This window comes from Symphodus melops (genome assembly GCF_947650265.1).
Source record: "Symphodus melops genome assembly, chromosome: 2".
Classification (NCBI taxonomy): domain Eukaryota; kingdom Metazoa; phylum Chordata; class Actinopteri; order Labriformes; family Labridae; genus Symphodus; species Symphodus melops.
In genome coordinates, this window is record NC_136692.1 from 29,537,545 (window position 1) to 29,563,227 (window position 25,683).

Below are 25,683 nucleotides of genomic sequence, written 5' to 3' on the forward strand. Positions count from 1 at the left end.
GCTTTTTTAAAAGCGTCCTCAGACTGTGGCGCCCTCAGCTGGTCGGGGAGAGCGCTGCACAGGCAGGGAGAAGTTGAGCAGAAGGCCCGGCCTCCAGAGGTGGACTTTAGTCCTCGGGGGGACAGAGGAGCTTCGTGTGGAGGACTGTCGGGTGAGGAGTTCTTTGAGGTGGGTGGGGGCATTTATTGATCCCTTTTGTTCTCTCTTGTACAATCTCGCGGTCCTCATAGTGGAATATAACCACTCAAAAACATTGAGCTTGTACGAGAGAAATGCAGATGTAAAAAAAATGCAGAGTTTCTAAACCAAATACAAAAACTTTATTCAAAGACAAAAATGAGTCCCTGGACACAGTTTGGAACTAAAAAGCAACCAGGAGAGTTTTACTGTCGCCGGTCCATTACCATAACTTCTCACGTATCCTAATCTTCAAAAAGTTACAGGGACCAAAAGTTCCTCTGTGGTCGATTTGTTTGTAGAGTCATGAACATATATGTACCACAAGATCTGATCATTTCTCTACCAAAGCTCCACAGTGCTGTGTCATGCTGCAGCTCCTCCTCCTCTCGGACAGAGCCATCAGAGCGTCTTGTGTGTTGAGCTTGTTGGTGTTCATATGAGCCCTTTAAAAAGAGACTGACTTGAGCCAGAGCTCATGTTTACAAGCTACTGAAGAAGGCGGCGATCCGGACGGGCAGAAAAGCGAGTGAAGCAGCTTCATCACGTCCACGAGAAACTCACCGCTCATCCAAATGTTGCATGGTGTAATACGTCATGGGAATTTAATCAGGGTGCTTGCATTAAAAATTCCAGTGAAAGTCAGAAGCCATTTCAGTACATTAGTGTCACCGCTCAGCTCTGACTGCTTAGAATAATCTTCACACCTCAAGGCTTAGAAAAGGTTCCAATAAAGACTCTTTAATGTGATAAAACACCCATACATGAAGACATGATCGTTAACCAATGACTCAACTCAACTCATTTATTTATAAAGCACTTTAAACAGGGACAAAGTGTTGTACATACATGAGAAAAAAAGAGCATAAAACATGACATTTCATTTGAATCATTTACACCAGACTACATCAATCGAAGACATGACACCATAAACAGGGGAAATTAGATGTTTTTGCTCCAAATTTTACACAAACAGGTCAATAACCATCTGTATTTTTTACTTATAGAGGAAAGAAATCACAACACAGATCAGTAGAAAGTGTGAGGGGCTCAAAGTGTGCCCTCTAGAGGACGTTGTGTTAACTGCAGCTGTAGTTACAGGAGCAGCTGTAGTCACAGGAGCAGCTGTAGGCACATTAGCAGCAGAGGTAGCAGTGGTTCTAGCCTGTCCCACACACGTCCCCACATTTCCTTCTCTGTCCACAGCATTCAGCTCTACATTCTGTGAACAGCAGGAGGCGCTGTATGTAACCACGGTAACATCCTCCCCCCTGGCTCCGGTCACCGAGCTGGTGTTGAGGGTACCGTTTCCTGTGCGGATGGTGATGCTGTTGATGCCGGTTCCGTTGATGCCGTCGGTGAGGTTGGCGATAAATTCCCATTGTGAAGAAGCGCAGAGCGACGCAGAGGACGGACAGATGCCTGATCTACTGACTTCCTGGCACACTGGGCGGTTAACGTCTGAAACCTGCGGACACACACACAGAACATGACGGATTTAAACTCCTGTGAGAGGAACTTTCACCTCGTGTGCATTAATTGGCCTTCAACGAGCGCCACATTTTTTATAGCATTAACTTTGTGTTTATTAATGTGTTACCCTGGCAACCACAGACACCCGGATGAGTGCATAGTTGATGTCGGTAGCCGCTGCATTCTCTGCCTCGATGGTCAGTGTCACGTCCGTTCCTGATGCGGCGGCGCTCGGTACTGTCAGAGTCACGGTGCCATTGGCCTTGCCTCCGCTGCCCTCAGTTATACTAACTGTGCTGGGTGACGTGGAAGCAAAGCTGCGGTCGTTGTTGGCTCGCACTGTGAACGTCCCACTTGCAGAGTCATTTACAACTCCATTGGTAGTCGTGGCGACTGTGAACGGGATGGAGATGGAGGAGCCCGGTTCCACGCTGGTGTTGTTGGCTTGGCTCTGAAAGAGGGAAGGGATCATAAGCTTAGTGATCAATGAAATCTTCTTTAGAGGAGCAGGGATGAACTTTGAACTTTGACTTTGACAAGATTTAAACATTATTTACACCAGTCCGCAAACTGATTTCACTCACGGTCACAGAGATGCTGGAGGTCTGGATCTGTGTGGAGGCCTGTCTCTGGAAGCGTTCTGGCGTAGACCTGGAGGTGGCGCTGCCGTCCTCTCCTCTCAGACGAAGCACAAAGACACCGGCTGGGATGCCGTTGAATGTCGCCAAGACGTTCCCGCCTCCCAGTGACTGTGAAAACGGAGGCAAACAGTGACATGATGAGGTATGCAGAATTGTCTGACAATGACTCCATTTCAATACCTGAATTAAATCAACATTGGGGAGTCGTAGATAGAACTCCCACGAGTCCCCACCAGAGTCATCTGTTGTTATTGTGTTGCTGCAGAATCTACAAACTGAGTGTTTAAGGCTGTGCATCAATACAATCATGAATGATCACTGTTTTAGTATTAAAGATGTCCATCATTAAAGAGGTTCACTAATGGGAAAAAGTTGTAAAATAAACAGCGACTAGTTTTGGTGTTTTGAGTTGTTTTGAATGTGTAGCGTGTCGTTACATACCTGCAGTGATCCGTTGACCTCTGTTGGCCCTGAGCTGTCAACCAATGTGACCTCTGTGACCTCTACCGTGTCACTTCCTGTCACAGAGATCAAGATGCTGGCGTTCCCTCCTGTTAGTGATATTGTGAGCAGAAAGGAAACTTGATTGAGTATTATATGGATTATATTCTACGGAAGCCCTAAGCAGACATACATCCATACACAATGCTGGTCTTCCCATGAGGATGAGTTTAATTATATAAATCTGACGAAAGCGACTAAATTACCTCATTATCACTAGAAAACCAGCTTTGTTACACGGCTATACAAAATAACAAAGTTAAGAAAAAAGTTTCTTGTAACAAGACAAGCGAGTCAAATAAAATCTATGGATGTGTCCTCTCAGGGCTTCCGTATTTCAACAAAGTACAAACTGTCATTCAAGATCTAAAAAAGCTGAGATTCCAAAGGTTTGATGTGAAACTACTTTTGTTACTTTTAAAGTATATATGAAAGTGAGAGGAGTTCAATTATGATTCTTAATGATGCAGTAAAAGAGATAAACAACATAATGTAAATGGTGGTTCAACCTGACAGAATACGCCCCTCCATCAGACTGAAGTCTGAATGTGCACCTTCGTGTGCTTCCACAAGGTTCAAAACGAAATCCAGTGGACTTTGACCTTGAGTACAAACACACAGAAAAGAAATGAGTTAGAAGGGTTTCGACGTGGTTAAAGCCCGGCCCAGTCTGAACAATGTTTTTAGACAACTTAACAGATTTTGAAAATTTGAGACACCCAACGCAAGACAATAAATAATAATAATGGATCAGATCATTTGTTTATCATGTGTGAGGAGAGCGACGATGTGACCAAAAAAACACTTGCTAAAGTTGTTTTTACAGCTTCAATGCTGAAAATATCGAATAGTTTCATTGTGTGCACAGTGCAGCAGTAACAGTATAGACATGTGACTCCCCCTCCCATTGACTCGACGTGAATTCACAGCAGAATATCCTGCGGCGTTCTCACATCAGCTCACTCAAGCTTGCGTGTAAAAAATACTCGGGGTCTGGCAGGAGGAACTCTAACCGGAACCGGAGGGTCGCCGGTTCAAGTCCCGGCACGGACCAAGTCCGGAAACTGGTCTGGTAACTGGAGAGGTGCCAGTCCATTTCCTGAGCACTGCCGAGGTGCCCCTGAGCAAGGCACCGAACCCCAAAACTGCTCTGGAGCGCTCGCTGTGGGCAGCCCCCTCACTCTGAGACGTCTCCATTAATGCATGTCACTAGAACCCTGTTTGTGCATGAGTGTGTATCTCGGCCTATGTGTGTGTTAGACAGAGTGTAAACCGAATTTCCCCTCGTGGGATTAATAAAGTGTAAATTATTATTATATTATAATATTCACGATTTAAAATCTGGAGTACACAACATTCTTCTGAGCTTATCGGATCACTCCTTACATGCCTCACACCTGAGGACCAGATAATCGTTAAAACCTGAAAGATATGACGTTGCCTAAAATAGTCCAAAAGGGGGGATCAAGCCCAAAATCGACCTGATTATCTTGGAGTGTTTACCCTGCTGTAGACAGACCTGAAGGATAAATGCGTCAATAACATCTCTGATTCTAGTCACCTGTGACCTTTACAGAGTAGGGGTTATTAGAATCAACCCTGATTTCCCATGATCCTGTTTGATTGTCAGTGTTGAGTCTTAAACGTCGAAGGTTTCCTACGGTGGTGAAGGACGCCAGAGGACCGCTGGACTGACTGGAGCTCTGAGAAACACCTGCAAGAGATAAAAACATGTTCAAACAACTTTTCTGTCCACCAAGTACTCTTAAAGGAGCAGCATGTAACTCTGACCCCAAGTGTTTGAAATTAGTACTGCAGTCCAGATTTAAAACATCACAGAGAGCTGTCTCCTCCCTCCTCTCACACAGGTCACCATGTGGTGGACACTGTAGCTTCAGTGTTTAGCCAGCTCTGCATGTGGTGAACACTGTAGCTTCAGTGTTTAGCCAGCTCTGCATGTGGTGGACACTGTAGCTTCAGTGTTTAGCCAGCTCTGCATGGGTCTGTAAAGCTTTCTGTGTTCTAACCTCTCTCCATGTTTCAAAAGCATCTCCAACATTGATCCTAGTTTGAGCAGCTTTCTGCTGCTGGAGCTTATTAGAAACATGCAGAGGCTTTTTAGCTCGGGTACAATCACTTCTATCTGAAGCAGTTCCACTGCCTGGGTGACGGCTCTAGCCATGGTGTTTTGCTTGGTTCTGTTTTTGGTTTGTGTTTCAGGGTTTTGGCGCCATCTTGTGGTTGGTGGTGGCGTTCCTGCTCTCGTCCAAACAATTTCAGAGCATTCAGCAGCAGAATCTAAAGTTAGAAGAAATACTCTCTGCTGCTTTGTTGTCAGAGAAGCTTCAACACAGAAGGTTTCCTTAAGAAGCACATTACATTACATATTGGTACTTTAGCTTGATGCATAAAAGCAGAAACTTCACCTGTAGGGCTGGTGAGAGTGAAGGCGAGAGACGAGGCTCCTGTGAGGTAGACAGTCATGTTCCTAAGAGAACTATCAACAGTAAAGGTGAAATTTTCAGGCTTTCCAGGATTCCTCACCGCCTGAAAAACTGTCACCTAAAATGAGAAGGAACAGAAACAACTCATTTAAACACACACTCTGAAACATAAAATCAGAAATCTTTCCTGTTTCTTCGATGTCTCACCACAGCACTGGCTGTTGAGTCCTCAATGATTATCGTAGCCTGAGGAAGGTCAGCCTTGCTGACCTCGATGGTCTGACCCCCAGAGGCTCGGGCGAGGTCTCTGTAAAGCTGAGCGTCTATCTGGCTCACTACACGTGGACTCGCACCCTGAAGACCTCTGCGACGTCGGCGACTCGCCAGGACATCTGTCAACAGGAAAGTCACCTACAGGTATGACGGAAACATACTCTGTGTTATTTTAGATCTCTCAGGTCTTCAGAAACGCAGAAACTTTTAACCAATTTGCCGATGCAGAGCTGGCTAAACACTGAAGCTTCAGTCCTAAAGACGTGGCAACTTGCAAGCACAATGATCTTCTCCATCTTCTGCCTGCTCCACTTTTCATAAAATGTGTGCAAAAACAGGCCATTTGGAGATTTTCAATACATGACATCACAAAGGGCAGTAGCCCCTCCCCCAGGTGGGTGACACTCCCACAGCTAGGTGTTTGTTCTGCCCTCTGAGTCTGCATTCTCACCGTAAACAATAGGACATGGAGCCTGAAAGCAGCGAGTACACCCGAGCCCTTCCAGAGAGGGGGCGTGGTCATACACAGCTCATTTACATATTTAAAGCTACAGACGCAGAAACAGCCTGTTCTGAGCAGGGCTGAAATAGAGGGGTTTATAGACATGATCAAATACAGGATCAGAGTGGATTTACAACAACACACTTCACACACATGTTCTGTGGAGATCGGAGACTTATTTGAATTGGTTCAAGAGGAGGAGAATATGTGACCTTTAAGGGAACATTGGAGCAATCCGAGAGTGAACATTTCACAATCCACTGTGATCTCATTAAATTTAAAACATTAGCGTTCTGTTGTTGAAATCATTGCATTATTCTCTGTTCATTGAGAATTCATTCAGGTTCATTGCACACGTTGTAATTTCCTGCTAATTAAATATTGAATGCTAATAATTTTTTTTGCAAGTTTGGAGAAACATTGTAAACAAATTACCACAATATGTTCTTCTGCAGGGTCTTGCAGTAGTGTTTTCTAGTAGATTGGATATGTAAGATTTAAGGGGGTCAAAAGCGTGTTTTCATGAAGTATTTAAAGTCTTACAAGGACACGTAATAATCCCTTTAAATCTAGAGAGGGAGCTGGTCTCATTCAGCACTTTCTTAGGTTGCATTCATCACACCCTCACAGGCCTTATTAGAAGAGAGTTCAACTAAAAGACTGGTGGAAGGGGACTGTTAAAAAGTCTTACTCTTACCACAGACTTGGTGCTCTCTATGAGGGCAGTGATGGTTCCCTTTAGATTAGCATCTTTAGCTGCAGCATCAGTGAAGACGAAGATCTCAGAGGAGGATGGAGCAGCAGTCAGGGCGAGCTGAAGAAAATATGTAAAAAACAAAAAAACAAAAACAGATTCTATGTCAATATTTGGAGGTTCATTTCCGTTTATTATTATTACGATTGGCCAGATATTGCCTTTAAACATTTAAAGACATGAAGTTCAATCCTTACATGACTTGATGATAAGGCTTTGTTGCCTTGTAAATCATTGCTGTCTAATTATCTGATTGGGGGGGGGGGGGTTTACACAACACCTGCAGTCCAGACAAGCTCAGCTCAGGAATATCCCCTCCTCCATCTGCAGACAGTTTGTTGATGTTGGCTTTGAAGACGTCTGCGTCTGTCGTCAGAATCAAGGGCCCAACGCCTGAAAATAACACAACCAATCCCATAGGTTCACATGAAGCTAACGGTGGTTGAGTAGCTTGCAGATGTGAAGTACTTTTTTTTTTTTTAATTCATTCACTCTAACAATCAGTCTTCCAGCATAAACTACACATAATGCCTCATGTGTTCACTCATGCATGTATCCAGATACCAACTGTCTAAGCTGTGAAAACAAGTTTCACTCTGGGGGACAAAAGAGTGCATTGTGTTTGTGTACCTGGGTCATTGAAAGGTACCAGTATGTAGGCGGACGGCTCCTCCTGGGTTCCCCTCCTTCTGTCAATGATGTCAAAGGAAATTCTCTTCACCTCGGCTATGTCATCACTCATACTGCCTGTGGTGTCGATGACAATACACAGCGCAGTGGACTGGGGGAGGCCCATCAATCTGCACAGACCGAAGAGAGACAACACCATCTAACCGGGTCCATCATGAGGTGTTCATCTATGATGACGTGTCGGGGGGGGGGCTGATACTGCTGCTATTAATAGTATTATTCCACTAATCATACTAGGAAAATGAAGTCATACATGTGCAAGAATATTTCCCGTGATTAATAATGTCAACAGTCCTGATTTTAAATATTAAAGCAGGATAATATTTTCAGGATAAAAGTCGCAATTGGGTCCATACCGTGTAAAGTTCCTGTCTCCAACGGCCCGTCTTATGTCCTCCAGCAGCTCCATCGAGGCGTTCACAGCCAAATCAGCAGCTTTGTCATGAAGGAAGCCATGACTGGATCCTATGGTGTCTTTGTTGATGCCCCCCACAGGCTCACGTCTGCTTGTCTGGTCAGCAGTTCCACCATGGCTGCATTTACCTTGAAGGTTGAAAAAAAAGAAAGTTTCCTGTCACCTCACCTGCATAATGTTGCTTAAAGTGAAACTTTACAAAAATGTAGATGGCTCCTTAAAGAGACCTGCAGGTTTATCTGAGGAGAAGCTGCTGAAGTAGCCTGAAGTGAGAAGCCCCTGCTGCACCAGCTCAGGCAGAAGGTTGTCTGCACAGTTTCCTCCTTTACAGTTTCTACAGGTTGGAGTATCTCGGCCTGCAACATAGATGTATAATACTTTCTTTGGTTGTTTTTCATTGGAGACAAGACGTGCTGTAAAGATTATCTTAATGTGATAACCCTAGCTTTCTAGTATGTGTGTATCAGATTTTTGCCTCAACCTTACTCCTTTAACTGTTTGTCTGCCTGGATTTGCATCTTTGTATTTTCATTGTAATAAGAGACCGCTTTCTTTTTTGGAACCTGGTTGTGCTACTGAGTTGATTTCGCCTTGAGACTGTATAACTTCTCAGTTTATTGTTCCTATGTGCTGAAAGCTGAAAGTTTTACCCATAGAGCACATTTCACAAAAAGTCAAGCTCGATGATGATGGTGTCATCGGCATAGACGGGATTCATGGCATTAGATTACATTAAAAAAGAATTTGCGCTGTGTGTGAACCTTGCTGTATTTTTGTAACTTGTATCTGCAGTTACTGTAAATTTTAACAGGCCATGGGAGGGCCGGTATCTGTTGGCCCACAGATTAACTTTCTTGTATTGTTTCCCACTCAGCCATTTACTGTCAGGTTGACTTGACAACATATTTAAACAGGATGTGAAGATAAATCTCACCTGCCAAGTTCTCAAGACGTTCATCTGGTTTGATTAGAGAGCTGTAAGGGGCGGTATTCCCCAGCTCCACCCAGTTACTGTGGCTGTAGAAGTCCTTCATTCAGAGAATATTAGAATTCATATACCACATTACAACTTCTTACATACAAGTCCAAAAATCACAAACTATCAAACCCTCAATCTTACCTGTAGGGTATGAAAGACCTGTCCAAGAGTCCACCGCCCTGTGACGTAGTTCTCCAGCGCCACACTCTTCTTCACAGCAGACACGCCTCAAATAAAGAACAGAGAACAAACAGAGTTAGGGGATTTTTGAAGATGCTCTCTTAAAAATGGGAAGATGTACTTGTCTGTTACACATGTATCACTAAATGCAGCTGATGCCAAAAATAAAGGCCCCATTATATAATTCAACAGAGCTGAATTTGCCGATTCGCCTGGTATGTTTGTCCAGGGGTTCCCAAATGCTTCAGCTTGTGACCCCCAAAATAAGAGTGCTGGGGTATCTGGGGATCCCCACTGTCCCAGTGGCCGAGGCGTATAGTGTAGCCCAGAGCCAATCACACGCACTAAAAGGTCAGTTTGAAACACGACACCACAGTTAAAGACAACAGCCTAAATAACATAGTTGAATGCAAGTAACTTCCCTGGAAAGACTGAAGACCTGACAGGACATAAAACTGCTGGTCTGTAGCCTCACTGAGGAGTACAAGTGCACCAATGTGAGAATAAACGTGACCATGGCAGAGGTTCTTAGGTGCTCCCAGTAGAGGTTGGGTGCCGAGGATTTGTAGCCACATACACAACCAAGCTCCTGAAGGGGGTGGGAGTTCGGGGCCAGGCCTTCAGGAAGCCATCAGATCATTGTCAGAGGCAGCAGAGCGGAGCAGACGGTGGATTTGGATAAAAAGAGAGGACACTCACTGGGCTACAAAGAACAGTAAAGAGGGGTTGAAGCAGAATGGGGGTCACCTGGGACGACAGGTGTTACCATTGAGTTCTCTAGAGGTGTTGTGGGCCTATAAACCCTGTTGACGTTATTTCTCCTCTCCCCGCTTAAATCCAGGATCCTTTGAGTTTTGAGCTCGACTTCGAACTCCAGTTAAAATTAAACGGAAGAAACCTCAAATCTGAACTGCTGAGCGAGCTAATTTCAAACCAGCAGTATCAGCCATCTATAAATAACAGGGAAGCGACACCTCACCGACCACCTTCTTTCCCCTACTTCCCTCTTCCCACTCAAAAGCCAGGAAGTGCTGATTAAAAGGGATATTAACAATTCTTATGAGCTGAATCTAAAATTTCAAGGATGAATGTACGACTTTTTGATCCTGCCCCTTCAGCACCAGCATTAAACCAAAACAAACTGCTGTTTGGCAACACCTCCGCCACTATGAATCATCTGTTCTCCTCCTGTGACAAACCTCCAACACCCCTCCTCATCAAGTTCGCACAAAAGAGTTACGCACAAGAGGCGGAAGAAATTCTTCCTGTCTCGAGCTTTGTTTTGTTTTGTTTCAGACTCTGTTGTTTCTCAAACTTTCTGCATCTTATCCCATACGCTCTTTTGTAAAGCACCTTGAGATAACACTTGTTGTGATTTCAGCGCTATATAGTAATAATGATTGATTGTGTAGGGAAGCACTATTTGAGGTGTACCTGATGTAATGATATCCCGTCCGCGATCAAAGGATTCATCATGAAAATGGTGAGCGTCACTCGTTGCAAAAGTCACGCCCACTTTGGAGTTGCTCGTGTACATGTCGACGATGGAGGTTTTGAAGTTGATGTAGGAGACAAGAGAAGTGGAGGAGCCCGTGGAGGAGCAAGCGCTCATCACTCTATTCACTGTCAGGCTGTTATCAATCTAGAAATAAAGACATGACACATATCAACTATTAAGGATGGTTACATGCGTGAAGATCTGCCTTCAACAGAAACACTGTGCTCTCATATTCTAGCCTGAAGCAGTTTGATGAGCTGATTAAACATCACCATGACAACAGACATTGTTTTTGCACAACAAACTATCTGAGATATTTGGGCAACGAGAGCAATCATGGACAAACACGATACAAATCTTCTCTTACTGTAACAATAATTATTAAAATAATTCCCTTCTCTTAGAATCATTTATTCCATATTTTTAGCCACCATCATATCCGGAAAGATGACCCTTTTAATGGAAATTTGTCATATGATTAGAGCCCAACCAATTAATCAGCCATATCCAGTGACTATCAGTATTTCTCACCTGTGCGCCGACGCGAGTGGCCGCACATTCAGTAGCTCCGTCCCTGCTTGAATTTCCCTCAGGATCAATAAAGTATCTATCTATCTATCTATCTATCTATCTATCTATCTATCTATCTATCTATCTATCTATCTATCTATCTATCTATCTATCTATCTATCTATCTATCTATCTATCTATCTGTCTATCTATCTATCTATCTATCTATCTATCTATCTATGACGTGTAAGTATGACACTAACAGTTCTCTTTCTCTCTCTCTCTCTCTCTCTCTCTCTCTATATATATATATATATATATATCGTAGATATTTGTATTCAAAACATTTGTCAGTTTCTCTTTTGTTTTGAACTCACGGTCAGGCTGAAGTCTCGGCCCGCAGCGGTGGCGATGTCTCGACAGACCTCAGCCGTCTTCCTGAGCACCGCCCTCTGTGTGATGTCACGATGAGTCGTTGACTTCCCATCCAATGAGGAGAGTGGATTAAAGCTGTGAACAAGGCCTGACAGGGAGAAGATCACCACTGCCACAAACACGGCCGTCTGTGAGGCTGGCATGACGGAGGACGATGACCTTGACGAAGGAAGAGAATGACTCCTGTCTCCTGCTTGTTCCTCCACTCGTTGTCACCTTTGGGTTTCTACTGGCAACCTCAAATCTAAACCAAACAAGCAGGGGGACTCTCGATTGTCTGTGATTATTAATTCGACAATGATTTGTCAAAAACAGGAAACAATAAAGAGGTTACTGGTGGTGATCCAGGTGTAACGAGGCAACAGGTGAGAAATGAAAACACCTGTGGACAGACAGAGACAGAATCCTCACTGGAAGCAGGCAGGAAGGAAACCAACAGAGGCCTCAAATAACACACCAGTAACATTTCACCAACAGACAGACTGGCCTTTAATACATGCCTCTACACTGGTTTGGAAAGTTTCAGGGTTTTCAAAGACAATCTTTACTTTAATTTGACCAACAATGTCTCTTGTGCAGCTTTAATATTCTAAATTCAAATGTCTTTTTTTCACACTGAACAAAACAAACACAACACCTAAATGTCTTTTGCACGCCCGCTCAAAACTTGGTGATGAAACCGGCCATTTTTGATAGCCTGTTATTGCCTGAGGCACACCTGTGCAGTATTGGTATGCAGCATCTGGCTCAGTTGGTAGAGTCAGTCGTCTCTCAACTGAAGGGTCAGGGGTTCGATCCCCAGATCCTGCAGTTGCATAGCAGACGTGTCCTTGGGCAAGGCAATTGATCTAAAGTTGCTTCTGCTTCTTCGACAACAGCATAATAATGTATATTATAGTTTAGCACTGATCGTCACATTATGTAGCAGGCTCTACCATCAACGTGTGAATGGGTAGGTCTGACCTGCCGTGTAAAAGCACTCAAGTCCATTCACCATTATTCCGGCAAATCGGAATAGCACACTAATGCAGAACTAAAAAACAACAACTTTAAGAGTTAAAATAGTTCTTTAGTGCACAAAGAGAAAGTCCAACATTTTTATTTTAACTGGTGACTAATTAGAAAAGCAAATGGTAAAGTTTTGTGTTTAATTTTTTGTACAGTGTAAATAGAATAAAACAAATATTAAAAATTAAATCAGATTATATTTCAACTCAAAGAGTTTTCAGTAGATGGAAATCAAAAGTTCCCTTTACTTACCTCGTTCTTGCCGCTTCAGTGTTTCTATATCAGTTTATTCTCAGGTAGATACTGAACACCTTTGTGTGTCTCCTGTGTTCTCTCTTCACTGGAAATGGGAGTGTGTTTTCATTCCTTCTTTTTATAGTTTCTTCCGCCATGACTGATGACAAATATTATTTACATGGACTTCAAATCAAACTTCATTTTTGTTGTTACGTCAGTTCTTATCAGAGTATCTGAACCTGAACAGGTTAGTCATGAGATAGTGATGAAAAGTATTGTGTCTGAGATGGTTCTGCTTTAAGCAAGTACAAGAAGATACACTTCTATTTTATTTGTAAATGTATTTGATTCCATTTGTACAAATAATACAATTAAATACAAAATCTTAAGTGACAAGGAGCAGAAAGAAGAGTCACAAGAGATTAATCAACAAAACACTTCAAATAAAACAATTAGCTGCAGCCAATCACAGCCACACACTAGTGAGTCACAGTTCACTTTATACCGTACAAAGCAGATCACAAACTCATTTTGTGTCACCAAACTGAACAATAAATCTCATTAACATATTCATCCTATTTCCTCAAACAGCTGGCTTTAATGTCATGTTTGATTTGGATTCTTTGAGTTCTCTTTTGAGACTGTTCCAAAAAGCGATTCCTTTCTCAGTAGAACAATGTTCCCTCACTGTGGTTCTAAATCTCAGTTTATTAAAGATCTCTGTTCCATTTAAGGTCCAACAGCGTTCCCATTTTTTCAAATCTTCTCTGGATGTTAGTTGACAATTGGTTTTCTTATGAGCTTTATACAACTTCTGCGGAATACTGTAATCAATTAATTCATGACATTTCGACAGCTTTTACTGAATGAAAAGTGTTTTTAATGTATCTCTATATCGACTTCTACTGATGAATTTGCAAAACGAAAATTTAATGGGTGTATGTTTTATAAGCACTTCCCCATACTTCAACACAACATGTGAGATATGGAACCATAAATGAATTATATAAAATGTTCAATGATTTTACTTTGTGCAGCAGAGCAAGTTGTTGTTTTTTTTTTATTCTTAAAAAATTTACAGGTGATTTCCAATTCAGATTTTCTAAGAACTTAGATTCCTTTACTCTCTGAATTCAAATATATGTTACGTTAATGTAAGTAACAATGCTTTCCCCTCTATTACTGAATATCATGAAATTTGTTTTTGTCAAGTGATAATTTATTCATAATTAGCCACATCCAACAACATTATTCCCAGAAAAAAATAAGGTGGTATCATCTGCAAACAATAACCTTGAGCAGTTTGGACACATAAACAAGATCATTAATGTCCACAATAAACAGTAGTGGTTCCTGTGCTGATCCCTGGGGTACCCCCAAATTAATATTGTAAATATCTGGTTTTACATTATTTATCTGAACCAATTGTTTCCTGCTTTCGAGGTAACTTGGTACCCACTCACATGCCACCCTTCTGATATCGTATTTATACGATATGTTTATGAAAGAAAGTTAGGAATGATTTTTGTTGTCGAATGCTTTTTTTTTTTAGGTCAATTAATATACTTACGAAATACAGTTTCTTGTCTATTGAAGCTGATATTTCTTGAGTTAAGTATGTGTCATTGATAGTGATAGTGTATTGATTGGTCCCAAATTCATACTGACTGTTTCTTAAAATCTTACATTTGTCATTTATAAATCTAACTTGGCTGCAAATAGTTTCTGTAATATTTTGTAAACTGTGGATACTAGTCTGTAGTTGTAGTATCAGGAAATATTTCTGTTGAGAATCTAAAAAACACTGTATCCCAAAAAAGTGTGAAACTTAAATCCCTGCGAGGAGCATTCAGTGGTGTTTACAAAGCCCTAACCCATTGAGAGTAGAAAAGAACGTCTTTATTGTCATTATACAATTGTACAATGAAAGTACGAGGCTTCGGCTTGAATTATTATTCATCTTAAAGTGTGCACACGTACAAGCATCCACAGCTTAAAACAACACATTTGATCTCTACGTTGATATTGTCCAACTGGTTGTGAATCATTTCTGTGGAAAATGATGAACAGTGGGAGGAGTTTTAGTCATTGAATAACACAAATAAACATTGTTGGTGCTTTTTGCAACCCGTCTGTTTCTGACGGTCAAATAGAGGCGTCTGTATTTATTTCTGTTTGTTCAATCACTGGTGGAAAACCCCTCAAAGGAGATTTAAGACGGAACAATACTAAGCTGGAATTCTCAAAATAAATATTTCAGTGTTTTCAACGAGCCAAAAGAAGCCAGCCCAATCAAGAAAATCAAAAATCAAAGTCCATGTGAGGGCTGTCTCTGTGCGGGCACAACTGCATGTCTGTGTGAGTGCATGTGTATTTGCTTTTGGGACATTTTACATGTGAACCTGTTGCCAAGTTTGTTCTTAGTCCCTACATTTGTCTCGTTTGAGGTTTTATAGCAAAAATGTGGATATATTAAAGTAAATTGAAGAAAAATATGGCTGAATTAGTAACGCTGTCTCTCAAAGATTATTTTAGACTCTCTTGTCAGCTCCTGATCTTTGTCCTCGCTTCATCTCCGGCCTGAGTCCTCACAGACTGAGTCCTCACAGACTGAGTCCTCACAGACTGAGTCTCTACAGACTGAGTCCTCACAGACTGAGTCTCTACAGACTGAGTCTCTACAGACTGAGTCCTCACAGACTGAGTCTCTACAGACTGAGTCTCTACAGACTGAGTCCCTACAGACTGAGTCTCTACAGACTGAGTCCTCACAGACTGAGTCCTCACAGACTGAGTCCTCACAGACTGAGTCTCTACAGACTGAGTCTCTACAGACTGAGTCTCTACAGACTGAGTCCCTACAGACTGAGTCTCTACAGACTGAGTCCTCACAGACTGAGTCCTCACAGACTGAGTCTCTACAGACTGAGTCTCTACAGACTGAGTCCTCACAGACTGAGTCCTCACAGACTGAGTCTCTACAGACTGAGTCTCTACAGACTGAGTCTCTACAGACTGAGTCTCTACAGACTGAGTCCTCACAGACTGAGTCCTCACAGACTGAGTCTCCACAGACTGAGTCCTCACAGACTGAGTCTCTACAGACTGAGTCTGAGTTTGTGTAAGCGTGTTTTTCTTTAGTTTAGTTTCGTTCCAAACTTGATTTCTGTCTCATTGTTACGATAGCTATTTGTCGCTTGTATTCCCATGTTTTTTTCATCAATGTAAAGCAGAGTGAGTTTACCTGTAATTCAATGTCCCTTTATACATAAACTTTCTATTCTATTAGAATGAGATATTTATAATCTCAGAGTGAAAAGGAAGAAGAAAAAGCTCCTTTGATGGATTCTTTCCACCCTGTACACCGCCAAATCTCACCATGTAGCATATTTTGGCATATCCTTTGTGTGTGTGTGGGTGTGTCTGAGTGAGTGAGTCATGAACCCAAATTAAATCCACACAATCCAAAAGATAAACATTGTCTGGTTTTTCCAACGAAGCATCGTTCATTCAAAAAGCTTGTTTTGACATCTAGAAGGAGGAACTGAATATTGATTGGGACATTTCTCAGACGTCAGTGTTTATGAGTTTAGTTGTCAAGTCACATTACTCTGTTATGATTAGTTTCAGTGAATATGCTTTTGGTATCAGGCCAATTGTCTTAGTAAATGTCGGACATAGTTAATTGTCCTTATGCTGTCCACATACATAGATTGGCAGTCAACAACACGGACGCCATAACAGCTAGGTTTATCAATTAAAGCAGTTCAATAATTAGAGAATTTTTCAAGAATGAACAATTTATTATTTAACAATTCAGGAGAGAAACATGCAAAGTCGTTGTGGATCATTAGACGACTTCATGATGCCGACAGCAGGATAGAGTTGAGACCCTGCAGGTGTTGGTGGTGATACCACCCTTCGGACTTTAGTTTGAGAGGGAGCGGCTAAGTTGATTGAAGAAATCAAATAAATGTTTGTGTCTCTGTGCTTGAACATACACTGAGCTCCATTTCATATCACGGTTCAGCTCCATCAGTCATGTTGAAAGATTGCGGATGTTTTGAGTTTCAAGAGAAACTCTATAGCGCCTTCAAAAGCTCAGAGGCTCGAGCTTTCTTCCTTGTCATGTCAGTAAAAAGTTCAGAAAGAGGTTTTTGTGGTTTCTCTACTTTTTTTTCCTGATATTGAATCAATGTTAGAGAGTTTAATTTTTGATCTACAGCTCAAGTGACATCATCAGACATTCAAACAGAACCCTAACCCTAACAGAACATGAAGGATGTCTTGATTTGATTGAAGTTATAGAAGTTTAATCTTCATGTCAGACTCTTTTTAATCCCAGCTCATCACAGACCGACTCTTTACAAACTCACTGATGTTCATCATCTGTTTAAAAGTCCGACACTCCGTTCAGCGTCTTTTTAATGCCCGTCTTTTCTCCGGTATTAAACTCTGCTCATGTTGAGAAGTTTCACTGAAGTCTGATCCTCTGCAGCGTCCAATCAATGAGTGATATACGAGAAGACACGCCCCGTGTCTGTCAGTAAAAAGACTTCCGTGAAGACAAACAGCAAGCCAAAGACTCTGAGTGTCATGATGACTGGGTCCAATGATATAACGTCCTCTAGTCTCTGTATAATGTATGAAAACCACTGTCATAGAAAAGTCTGACCTTTCTTTTTATATGGCGATTCTTCCTGAGTAGTGAGTGCTGTTCTGCCTACATGAAGCATTGTAAAAGCTTTTTTTCTTCTTATGGTTTCTGATCACCTTCCACATGACAAACAGTAAAAGCAGAAAGGACGCAGTAACCGTACAAGTGATGCCGAAGATCAGCCCCAGTGCCTCCACCCCTAATGCAGATATTGGATGCAACATGTTGCTCTCTTTGTCGTAGACACAGTTCAGGTTGCTCTCCAGTTTATAGACGACGTTACATCTCTGTGTGTCCGTCTCCGTGTCAGTGACTTTGAACACCTCGTAAGGCGGAATAAGCACCTGGCTGCTTCGTTTCAAAGCAGAGTAATGTGTTATGTTTGCACCGAAACATGTGTGAACTTCAAAACAGGAAGTGCTCCTCGTGGTGTTCCACCAATCAGAACCTAATACGAAGGTGCTGAAGCGAATCATTGTGTTGTTGGAGATGTCTGGATGTAAGAGTGTGTCTGTTCTGTAAGCTGTACTGAGACACATCGTCTGGCTGTGTTTCAGGATCTGAACAGCTTCACTCAGAGAAGACAAAAGAGAACGGGACTCCCATCTGTGCTTTCGTTGTTTTGCTCCAGGGGTTTCTGCACTCCCACTTTCTTGTTTGACAGGTTGCTGCAGCACTTTTGTGTAGGCGTAGATGGCGGTCGAGTGATGCTTCTCCATGTAGACGTGTGCAGGCGCTCTGGCTTTTTGCTCTGCATTTCTCCAGGCTTCACTGAAGTTCTTAATGGTTTCCCATTTCTGCATGATCGCTTCATCTGTGACAACTGTAGCTTTGGATCTGCAGTCATCAAAGTCATGGACTGGATCCTGAACTGAACTCTGAAATGAAGAAGAAACATTCAGTTGTTTGTATCAATCCAGTAGATGGAGATGTCGGCAAAAGAGAAAGCAGCAACAAGCATCTCAGTTATTCTACAAAAAAAAAAAAAAAAAACTCACATTAACTGCCATTAGATTACTTATTTTACTACATTTTACAAACCTCTCCATCTATATTCTGCCAGCTGGAGGTCACAAATATGACGACAAACGTCAGCAGTCCCACCAACAGAAGAAGAGAAGTGATGGCACACACAGTTAAGATTTTCCTCTGACATGCTTGAGTCTCCCCTGAAGGCATCGTGCATCTGGAAGTGAGAAAACAAATGTGTCATTGCATCCAGATGTACTGACATTAGAGGTATTACATGCCGCACTGTAACACCAGTCTTCCAAACCAAAACAAAACCTCCTTCAAAGTCGATTTGGTTCGACTTCTGTTGATCACAATGTAAATTAAATTTAAATTTTGAAATACTATTAAACTGTTTGCTACCGATTTGACCAGATGAGGCTTATGAAGCTTTAAACCTGCAAGGTTCAAGCTTCAAGGTTCAAGGTTCTTTATTTGTCAAGTATGCTCCATGTTAAACATACAGCACAGATGAAATTGCATTCCTCCCAACCCCCAGTGCAAACCTGCAGTGCATAAAAAGAGCACTAAGTGTAACAGTCTGTGTAAAGAGTGTGTTATACAGAGATTAACATGTCACCATGCAGGCTGATATTTATAATACTGTATAATGAGGTAGAATATTTCTCTAGATATCAGGATAAAACTAAAGTAAGCTCTGATCTAATATAACTTCTGTCTGATTTAAGAGATTAACAGAAACGTGAACACAAACAATCAGCGGTGGTGTAATATAATATTAACCAAGCATCATACTGCTTAAACCTGCCAAATATTCAGCATGAGTTTACACACTCACTACCAATCCAATAATCACAAGTTGATCATGTTGTACATTTAATGACGCTTATTAATAAATTGTGTTATAACTTGACAAAACCTGACACAGACTACAAAAACAGGCTGCTTGTTATAGTGGTTAGGAGGAGACATACAGGCTCAATAAAAGAAGGCACAAAGATCACGTTTCTCCCAAGATTATATATTAATGTTTTTTATTTTGCATCTATAATCATTAATGAAGATTTTCTGTCTTTTAATAGGTATTTCCCTGTTTTCACCAACATATTATACATTAAACATGTTGTCTCTCTCTCTCTCTCTCTCTCTCTCTCTCTCTCTCTCTCTCTCTCCCAGCTCGTCCTCGGAGGATTGCAGGACCTGACCACTGCTTCTCTTACCAGGGCGTTTGGTCTGATCTTACACTGGACGGCGGTCTGATGCGAAACAGTGGCCCGAGTGTCACGCCTGAGCCACAGAGGACGCAGCTCGCACGTCCTGAGCAATGTTTGACTATTCATTCAAAAGATGAATGGAAGAAAAGAGAGGCTGTTTAATACCGAGGTTTTTCTTATAAGCCACATTTTCTTTTTGTAATTTTTAGATTAATCTGCCATTACTTTAAAATACTGTGCATTCATTTGCCTCTTTCAAACCTGTATAACCCAAATAACCTCACATACTACCTTCATCTAACTGAACAATCAAGTGAAAGAAAGTAGCTTAAAATACCACACTATGTTTTTAAGCACAATCTGTATCATGCCACTCTGCTGTCTTTATGTGCATGCTGTCTTTAACGCTAACCTGCATTAAATGTTCAGCACTCGAGTGTTGAAGTACTTTTAAAGCTATTTGTTTTCCCAGCTGTGACTTCTGTCATTTAAATCAATAAATACTTTATTTGATTTATAACACATTGGCTGAACGGTGGTTCAGTTATAAAAGTGAGGAGGTTACAGGTTTGAATCCCTGTCTGACAGGAGTCTCTCTGTGAGTAGTTGGCATGCTCTCTTCCCTCCACAGTCCAAAGGTGTTCACCCAGAGGAGAACAAAGTAAGGGAGACCATCAGGTGAGCTGGCAGGGGTATCTGTATCAGCCATCTTTCTTCTTCCTTGTGTCTAAAAGGAGGATAATAAAAAACAATGAGATAAACATGTTAGACAAGGAAAAGAACCAGAGAAAAGGTCCATACAAGCAGAAACCTTAATGAAACAGATTCATTTACCAACTCCACAGTTATGCACAGAAACATAAACTCTCACATATACTCAATTGTTGTGTGAATGTACATAGAACTGAAGTAACTACTGACAGCAGATATGACTTTAGTACTATGTGCATCACTACTTTCTATCATGTAGCATATTTTCACCAGCATATGTTAGATCTGTACACAGCTTATGTTGCTAACTTAGCTAAAAACAGTTTAGATAGATAGATAGATAGATAGATAGATAGATAGATAGATAGATAGATAGATAGATAGATAGATAGATAGATAGATAGATAGATAGATAGATAGATAGATAGATAGATAGATAGATAGATAGATAGATAGATAGATAGATAGATAGATAGATCTGGTTGCAAATGACGTCAAAATTCCAAGATGACAGGCTGAAGAGGCTGTGAGACGGGTGGGTGGGGTCACCTGCAATCCTGGTGGCTTTGCAGGTGAGACGTGTGTTGTAAATGTCCAGAAGGGGGGGGGGAAGAGAGACACCAATGATCTTCTCAGCTGCTCTCACGATGCGCTGCAGAGTCTTACGGCAGGACACGGCAGTATCCCGTCAAACTGGCACTACTCTGACATGTATACTGTAGCTTCTAATCATGTTTAATTAATCTTTAAAAAGTATTCATTAAATCTATCTGAATGAGGACAGTGCATATTAATCAACACAGCAACTCGCAATTATGTCATCAAGTGTTTCAGCAGTGAGTAAAGAAGAGCGAGTGTTAAGTGAGCTAGACACCAATGAAGATCTTTACTATACACTAGAAACTGTGCAGAACATTGAGAAATTTATTAAGGTAAGTTGAATTTGAAATGAACACTTTTGAGATAAAGTGACAGAGTTGAAAAAGAAGACAAAAGTAAATAATGAATATTAAAATAAGCACCCAGAAGTTATATCAATGAGTGACAGAGTCCGGGGTATGTCAGGGTTTTTTGTTGTTGTAAAATGTGTTAAATAAGAACAAAAAATGTTTTCACAACTCACCACATCCTGAGCAGCAGAAACAAAATCCCCTGTGTGAATCTGTTCTGTCTGCACTTGTGAGCAGAACAATGAACAGGCTGCAGAACAGGATCGACCGGAGTGACAGCATGTGTAGTGGAACCTCCCTGATTCAAACAGGGAAATGACAGTCAGTGTGGAGTGATAGATTTATTAACAGGAAACATAAATGCGGAAAACTAGGGGGAAAAAGCAGGAGGATACTCATCAAACCGTTAAAGCTGTTTGATCATCACATTAATAATAACATCCACATGAACGCTGAGCAAAAGAGTAGAAGAAGAAATGTCTTTGCTGAGCGGTTTGACCTGAAAGCTGGAACTTCTTCCCCTTTGTCTGCACTGTCCCTGTTATTACTGACAGGAGTATCAAGCTGCTGTGGAGAGCATTAACCTGCACAATGGTAAGAAGACAAAAAAAAATCCCTTTTCATATAATGTTGGTGCAGAATGAAGGATTGTTTACTGTATTAATGGGAAACTTTTTGATTTTATTTTCAGCCGAAGTCACTGACACGCAGGGTAATCCTTTCTGTGTTGTTTTTATCGCTTACACTCCTTTTCTTACTGCTCTGGTGGCGTCAGAAACCTGCCGAGGTAGGCAGATTATTTTCTAGTTTCATTAAGATTCTCTGTCACTTCTGTGTTGTGAAAAGCAAGAAGAAAGTGGGTCATCACAGTTTGACTTTCTGTAGCTTAAGAACACTCTAGATCTATAGTAGTTTCTGGTTTAATCACTGTAGTCGTCTTCTTGTCCGTCACTGCAGGAAACCATGACTGAAATTTTACCTCTGGATATGGCAACTGAGTCCATCGATGACATGTTTGACGGTTGTCGCTCTGAAGCCGCCTCCATGATCGACCTGTTTGGAGTGTTCGAGTGGCGTTTCAACAGAAACTTCAGTTATGCCTGGGCTGTAGCAGAAAGGAATGCAAAGAAACCCGCACACACTCAGCTGACAGATGACCATGCTGTCGCTTTGCACATGTACACACAAGTTAAATCTATCCAGCAGCAGTTCAACAAAGCGGTGCAAACAGGAAAACACGAGTACAACAGTCACAAATTTAGATTCCACTATTTGTACTTCTACCTCACTGATGCTGTCCAAGTTCTGCATCGAAATTCGACATCATGCAGAACCACCTACTACAGGACAAAGACCCACTTTAACCGCAATGTCATCAATACAAACATGCGTTTTGGTTCTTTCACCTGGGCGTCTTTGAGCAAGCAGACGTTTCCCTTTAACGGCAACGTGTCATGTTTTGAGATTGACTCATGCTTCGGTGCTGATATAACGTATTACTCTGCTGCTAAACAGATGGGTCAGGTGCTGATTCCTCCATACGAGGTCTTCCAGATCACCGGCGTCCGAGCAGACGACCCGTGGTGCACTGTGGTCTACAAGCTGCAGAGCACCAACGAGCCGAGGAGCGCTTTAAACTGTCAATTAAGCGACGTGCAAATGAAGAAATACTTTGGGAAAGGTTTTACAAACCCAAATCCAAGCAGCCATTTTCGGACGATGTCACTCTGTTTAATAGTGTTGGCTATCATTTCTGCAGTCCTGATAAAACATAGACAGAAGGGATTTGTTGTAACAGTGTTTGGTGCTTTACTGGTCTGGGTCATGCTTTTACTGATATTAAGAGTAAGCCTGTTTTTAAAGAGCAGGAAGTTATGAACACAGACTGTATAGACAACGTGCCTCAACCTTCTTGCCTTTGAACTAATCCCCCCTGTGACGAGCATGTGAAGTCAGATGTCTCACCACTGCAAAAACAAGAACACATATTTAACTTACTAATAAAACAGTGAAGATCCCTCAGGACAGCACCGTCTACAGCAGAACAGAAACGCACAATTAGGGAAAGTTGTAAGACTTTTGTGCTTGTTACAATTCAGCTCGCTGTTCTTCTCCGTTCTGCCACACTTCGCTGCAGGAAGTGCATTTGTCAATCGTGTCATCATGTACCTTTTAAATGTGTCAAATAACTTTGTAAAAGAAACTCATCAGGGAAAAAAAGTATTTTGGCTTCACTCGAGGTGAGGCTATTATTTATACTATATATAGTAGTTTCACTAAAAGCTCCTGTGAACAGTTTTGGCTGGTCATGAAAGACACCTTCACACATCACGTTTATGCATTTATAAGATTTATGATCATTAAAGGTCACATTTATATTCAACCAGTTAGGGTAGTAGTGAAGTGAGTTGTTGTAAATCCACTCTGATCCTGTATTTGATCATGTCTATAAACCCCTCTATTTCAGCCCTGCTCAGAACAGGCTGTTTCTGTGTCTGTAGCTTTAAATATGTAAATGAGCTGTGTCTGACCACGCCCCCTCTCTGGAAGGGCTCGGGTGTACTTGCTGCTTTCTCGCTCCATGTCCTATTGTTTACGGTGAGAAGGCAGACTCAGAGGGCAGAACAAACACCTAGCTGTGGGAGTGTCACCCACGTGGGGGAGGGGCTACTGCCCTTTGTGATGTCATGAAGGGAAAATCTCCAAACAGCCTGTTTGAGCACACATTTACTGAAAAGTGGAGCAGGCAGAAGACGGAGAGGATGGACTTTTCTCATCACTGGGGGGTTTGGAGACAGACTAGAGACACATGTTTGAGTCAGAGGAAAATGGTGAAGTGGATTTTGCAGAATATGTGAAATTTTATAAACCAGTTACTGCTGCCATCGGTTCAGTGTTACATGAAGAGACCAGTGTACTGCTGAAACAGCCTCTGTTTACAGATTATATGTTAAAGTTTCATGAGTCACATGTTAGACTTTAAAAGGAAAGAAGGATGTGTTTTCATTCCCAATATTAGTTAACGTTAAAAAAAAGTCCACTCGTTTAAATTTCCCCCAATGGGGGATCAATAAAGATTATCCTTATCCTTAGAAGAGTCATGTAGTGTAAATACTGTTGTTTCATTTCTTACATTGACAGGAATGTGCTCAAAGATTTCAGACCATGAAGGATACTCTGGATGACTTCTTCACAGACACACATGTCGGTTTCTTGCATTTCTTTTTTGGTGGGTGGCTGCTTTGACATGTACTTGCTTTCCTTTTTTGAAATTGTAAACCTGCTGTAATTTGATTTTGTGGTGGCTGTATCATTTGAAGGAAAATCTAAACTTCTCACTTGACCGATCTGACGTTGCTGTTCTCCTGTTGCACAAAACCAGAATCCCTGACTTAGCTGCAGAAGTGCATGGAGTGGACAAGGAGCATCTCTATGTGTGTCACTCTGTGTTAGATATCAGCTGGGACTCGAGATCTCGAGAAAATAATGCTGACCTTTGACAAGCGATCTCGAATAAACTGTGGAAATAACTCAAAACAAAATCATATTGCACCCCTTGATTTTCGACTGAGATGAAACCAATTACTTTCATCTAGAAGAGCGTCGCTCAGCTGCGAGAGTGTCTGCCATGTCGCTTCAATTGGCATGCAGTTAGTCTTGGAATACCATGCATCTGATTGAATATTGACCCAGAGAAACCAGAATATTTTTTTGTAGATAGTTTCAGGGAAATTTTTGAAGAGATGCAGGAAATATTGACCACTACATGCAGTAATGGGACAATGCAGGATTTGAACCCATGGCTGCTGCGGCAAGGACTTACGCCTCTGAACATACAGACTACAAAACCACCAGACAGACAGAACAGGTTCACACAAAGGTGACTGTGTTTGTGCTGCTCAGGATGTGGTGAGTAATGAGAACATCTTTTGTTCTTATTTAACACATTTTACAAAAAATGTATGTGTATATGAAATCCATGACCTGTGTTTTGTTATTTTGTAGAATAACTGAGACGCTTGTTGCTGCTTTTTCTTTTGCCTACATCTCCATCTGCTGGACAAAAAACCTGAATGTTTCTTCTTCATTTCAGAGTTCAGTTCAGGATCCAGTCCATGACTTTGATGACTGCAGATCCAAAGCTACAGTTGTCACAGATGAAGCGATCATGCAGAAATGGGAAAGCAGTAAGAACTTCAGTGAAGCCTGGAGAAATGCAGAGCAAAAAGCCAGAGCGCCTGGACACGTCTACATGGAGAAGCATCACTCGACCGCCATCTACGCCTACACAAAAGTGCTGCAGCAACCTGTCAAACAAGAAAGTGGGATTGCAACACAATGATTCGCTTCAGCGCCTTCATATTTGGTTCTGATTGGTGGAATACCACAAGGAGCACTTCCTGTTTTGAAGTTTACATGTTTGGGTGCAAACATACAGAGGACTAAGTGAACTAAGCACTTG

General features: G+C 41.6%; 2 protein-coding genes across 3 annotated transcripts in view; one reads left to right on the forward strand and one right to left on the reverse strand.

The window, feature by feature from the left end:
* Nucleotides 1-897: 897 nt before the first annotated feature.
* The window catches only part of vwa10.2 (von Willebrand factor A domain containing 10, tandem duplicate 2), a 33,637-nt gene continuing 8,851 nt past the window's right edge, over nucleotides 898-25,683 (reverse strand). Inside the window, exons 2-16 of one of the 2 annotated variants that reach the window (XM_079336372.1) lie at nucleotides 8,991-9,076; nucleotides 8,805-8,898; nucleotides 8,098-8,226; nucleotides 7,812-7,998; nucleotides 7,396-7,565; nucleotides 7,046-7,158; nucleotides 6,709-6,825; nucleotides 5,444-5,647; nucleotides 5,219-5,354; nucleotides 4,354-4,506; nucleotides 3,302-3,394; nucleotides 2,733-2,842; nucleotides 2,235-2,399; nucleotides 1,778-2,101; nucleotides 898-1,645 (exon numbers count right to left, since the gene is read on the reverse strand). In XM_079336372.1, coding sequence (XP_079192498.1) covers nucleotides 1,175-1,645; nucleotides 1,778-2,101; nucleotides 2,235-2,399; nucleotides 2,733-2,842; nucleotides 3,302-3,394; nucleotides 4,354-4,506; nucleotides 5,219-5,354; nucleotides 5,444-5,647; nucleotides 6,709-6,825; nucleotides 7,046-7,158; nucleotides 7,396-7,565; nucleotides 7,812-7,998; nucleotides 8,098-8,226; nucleotides 8,805-8,898; nucleotides 8,991-9,076 — 2,552 coding nt within the window. In that variant the 3' untranslated portion in view covers nucleotides 898-1,174. The remainder of the gene's footprint in view (nucleotides 1,646-1,777; nucleotides 2,102-2,234; nucleotides 2,400-2,732; nucleotides 2,843-3,301; nucleotides 3,395-4,353; nucleotides 4,507-5,218; nucleotides 5,355-5,443; nucleotides 5,648-6,708; nucleotides 6,826-7,045; nucleotides 7,159-7,395; nucleotides 7,566-7,811; nucleotides 7,999-8,097; nucleotides 8,227-8,804; nucleotides 8,899-8,990; nucleotides 9,077-25,683) is intronic. The other variant, XM_079336373.1, reaches the window with a different exon arrangement.
* Nucleotides 21,087-25,563, forward strand: LOC306819953 (ecto-ADP-ribosyltransferase 4-like; the record flags this gene model as incomplete). The annotated part of the gene is made up of 4 exons (XM_079337579.1): nucleotides 21,087-21,203; nucleotides 21,913-22,008; nucleotides 22,173-22,874; nucleotides 25,315-25,563. The coding sequence occupies 4 exons, from the start codon at nucleotides 21,087-21,089 to the stop codon at nucleotides 25,561-25,563; spliced, it is 1,164 nt and encodes a 387-aa protein (XP_079193705.1).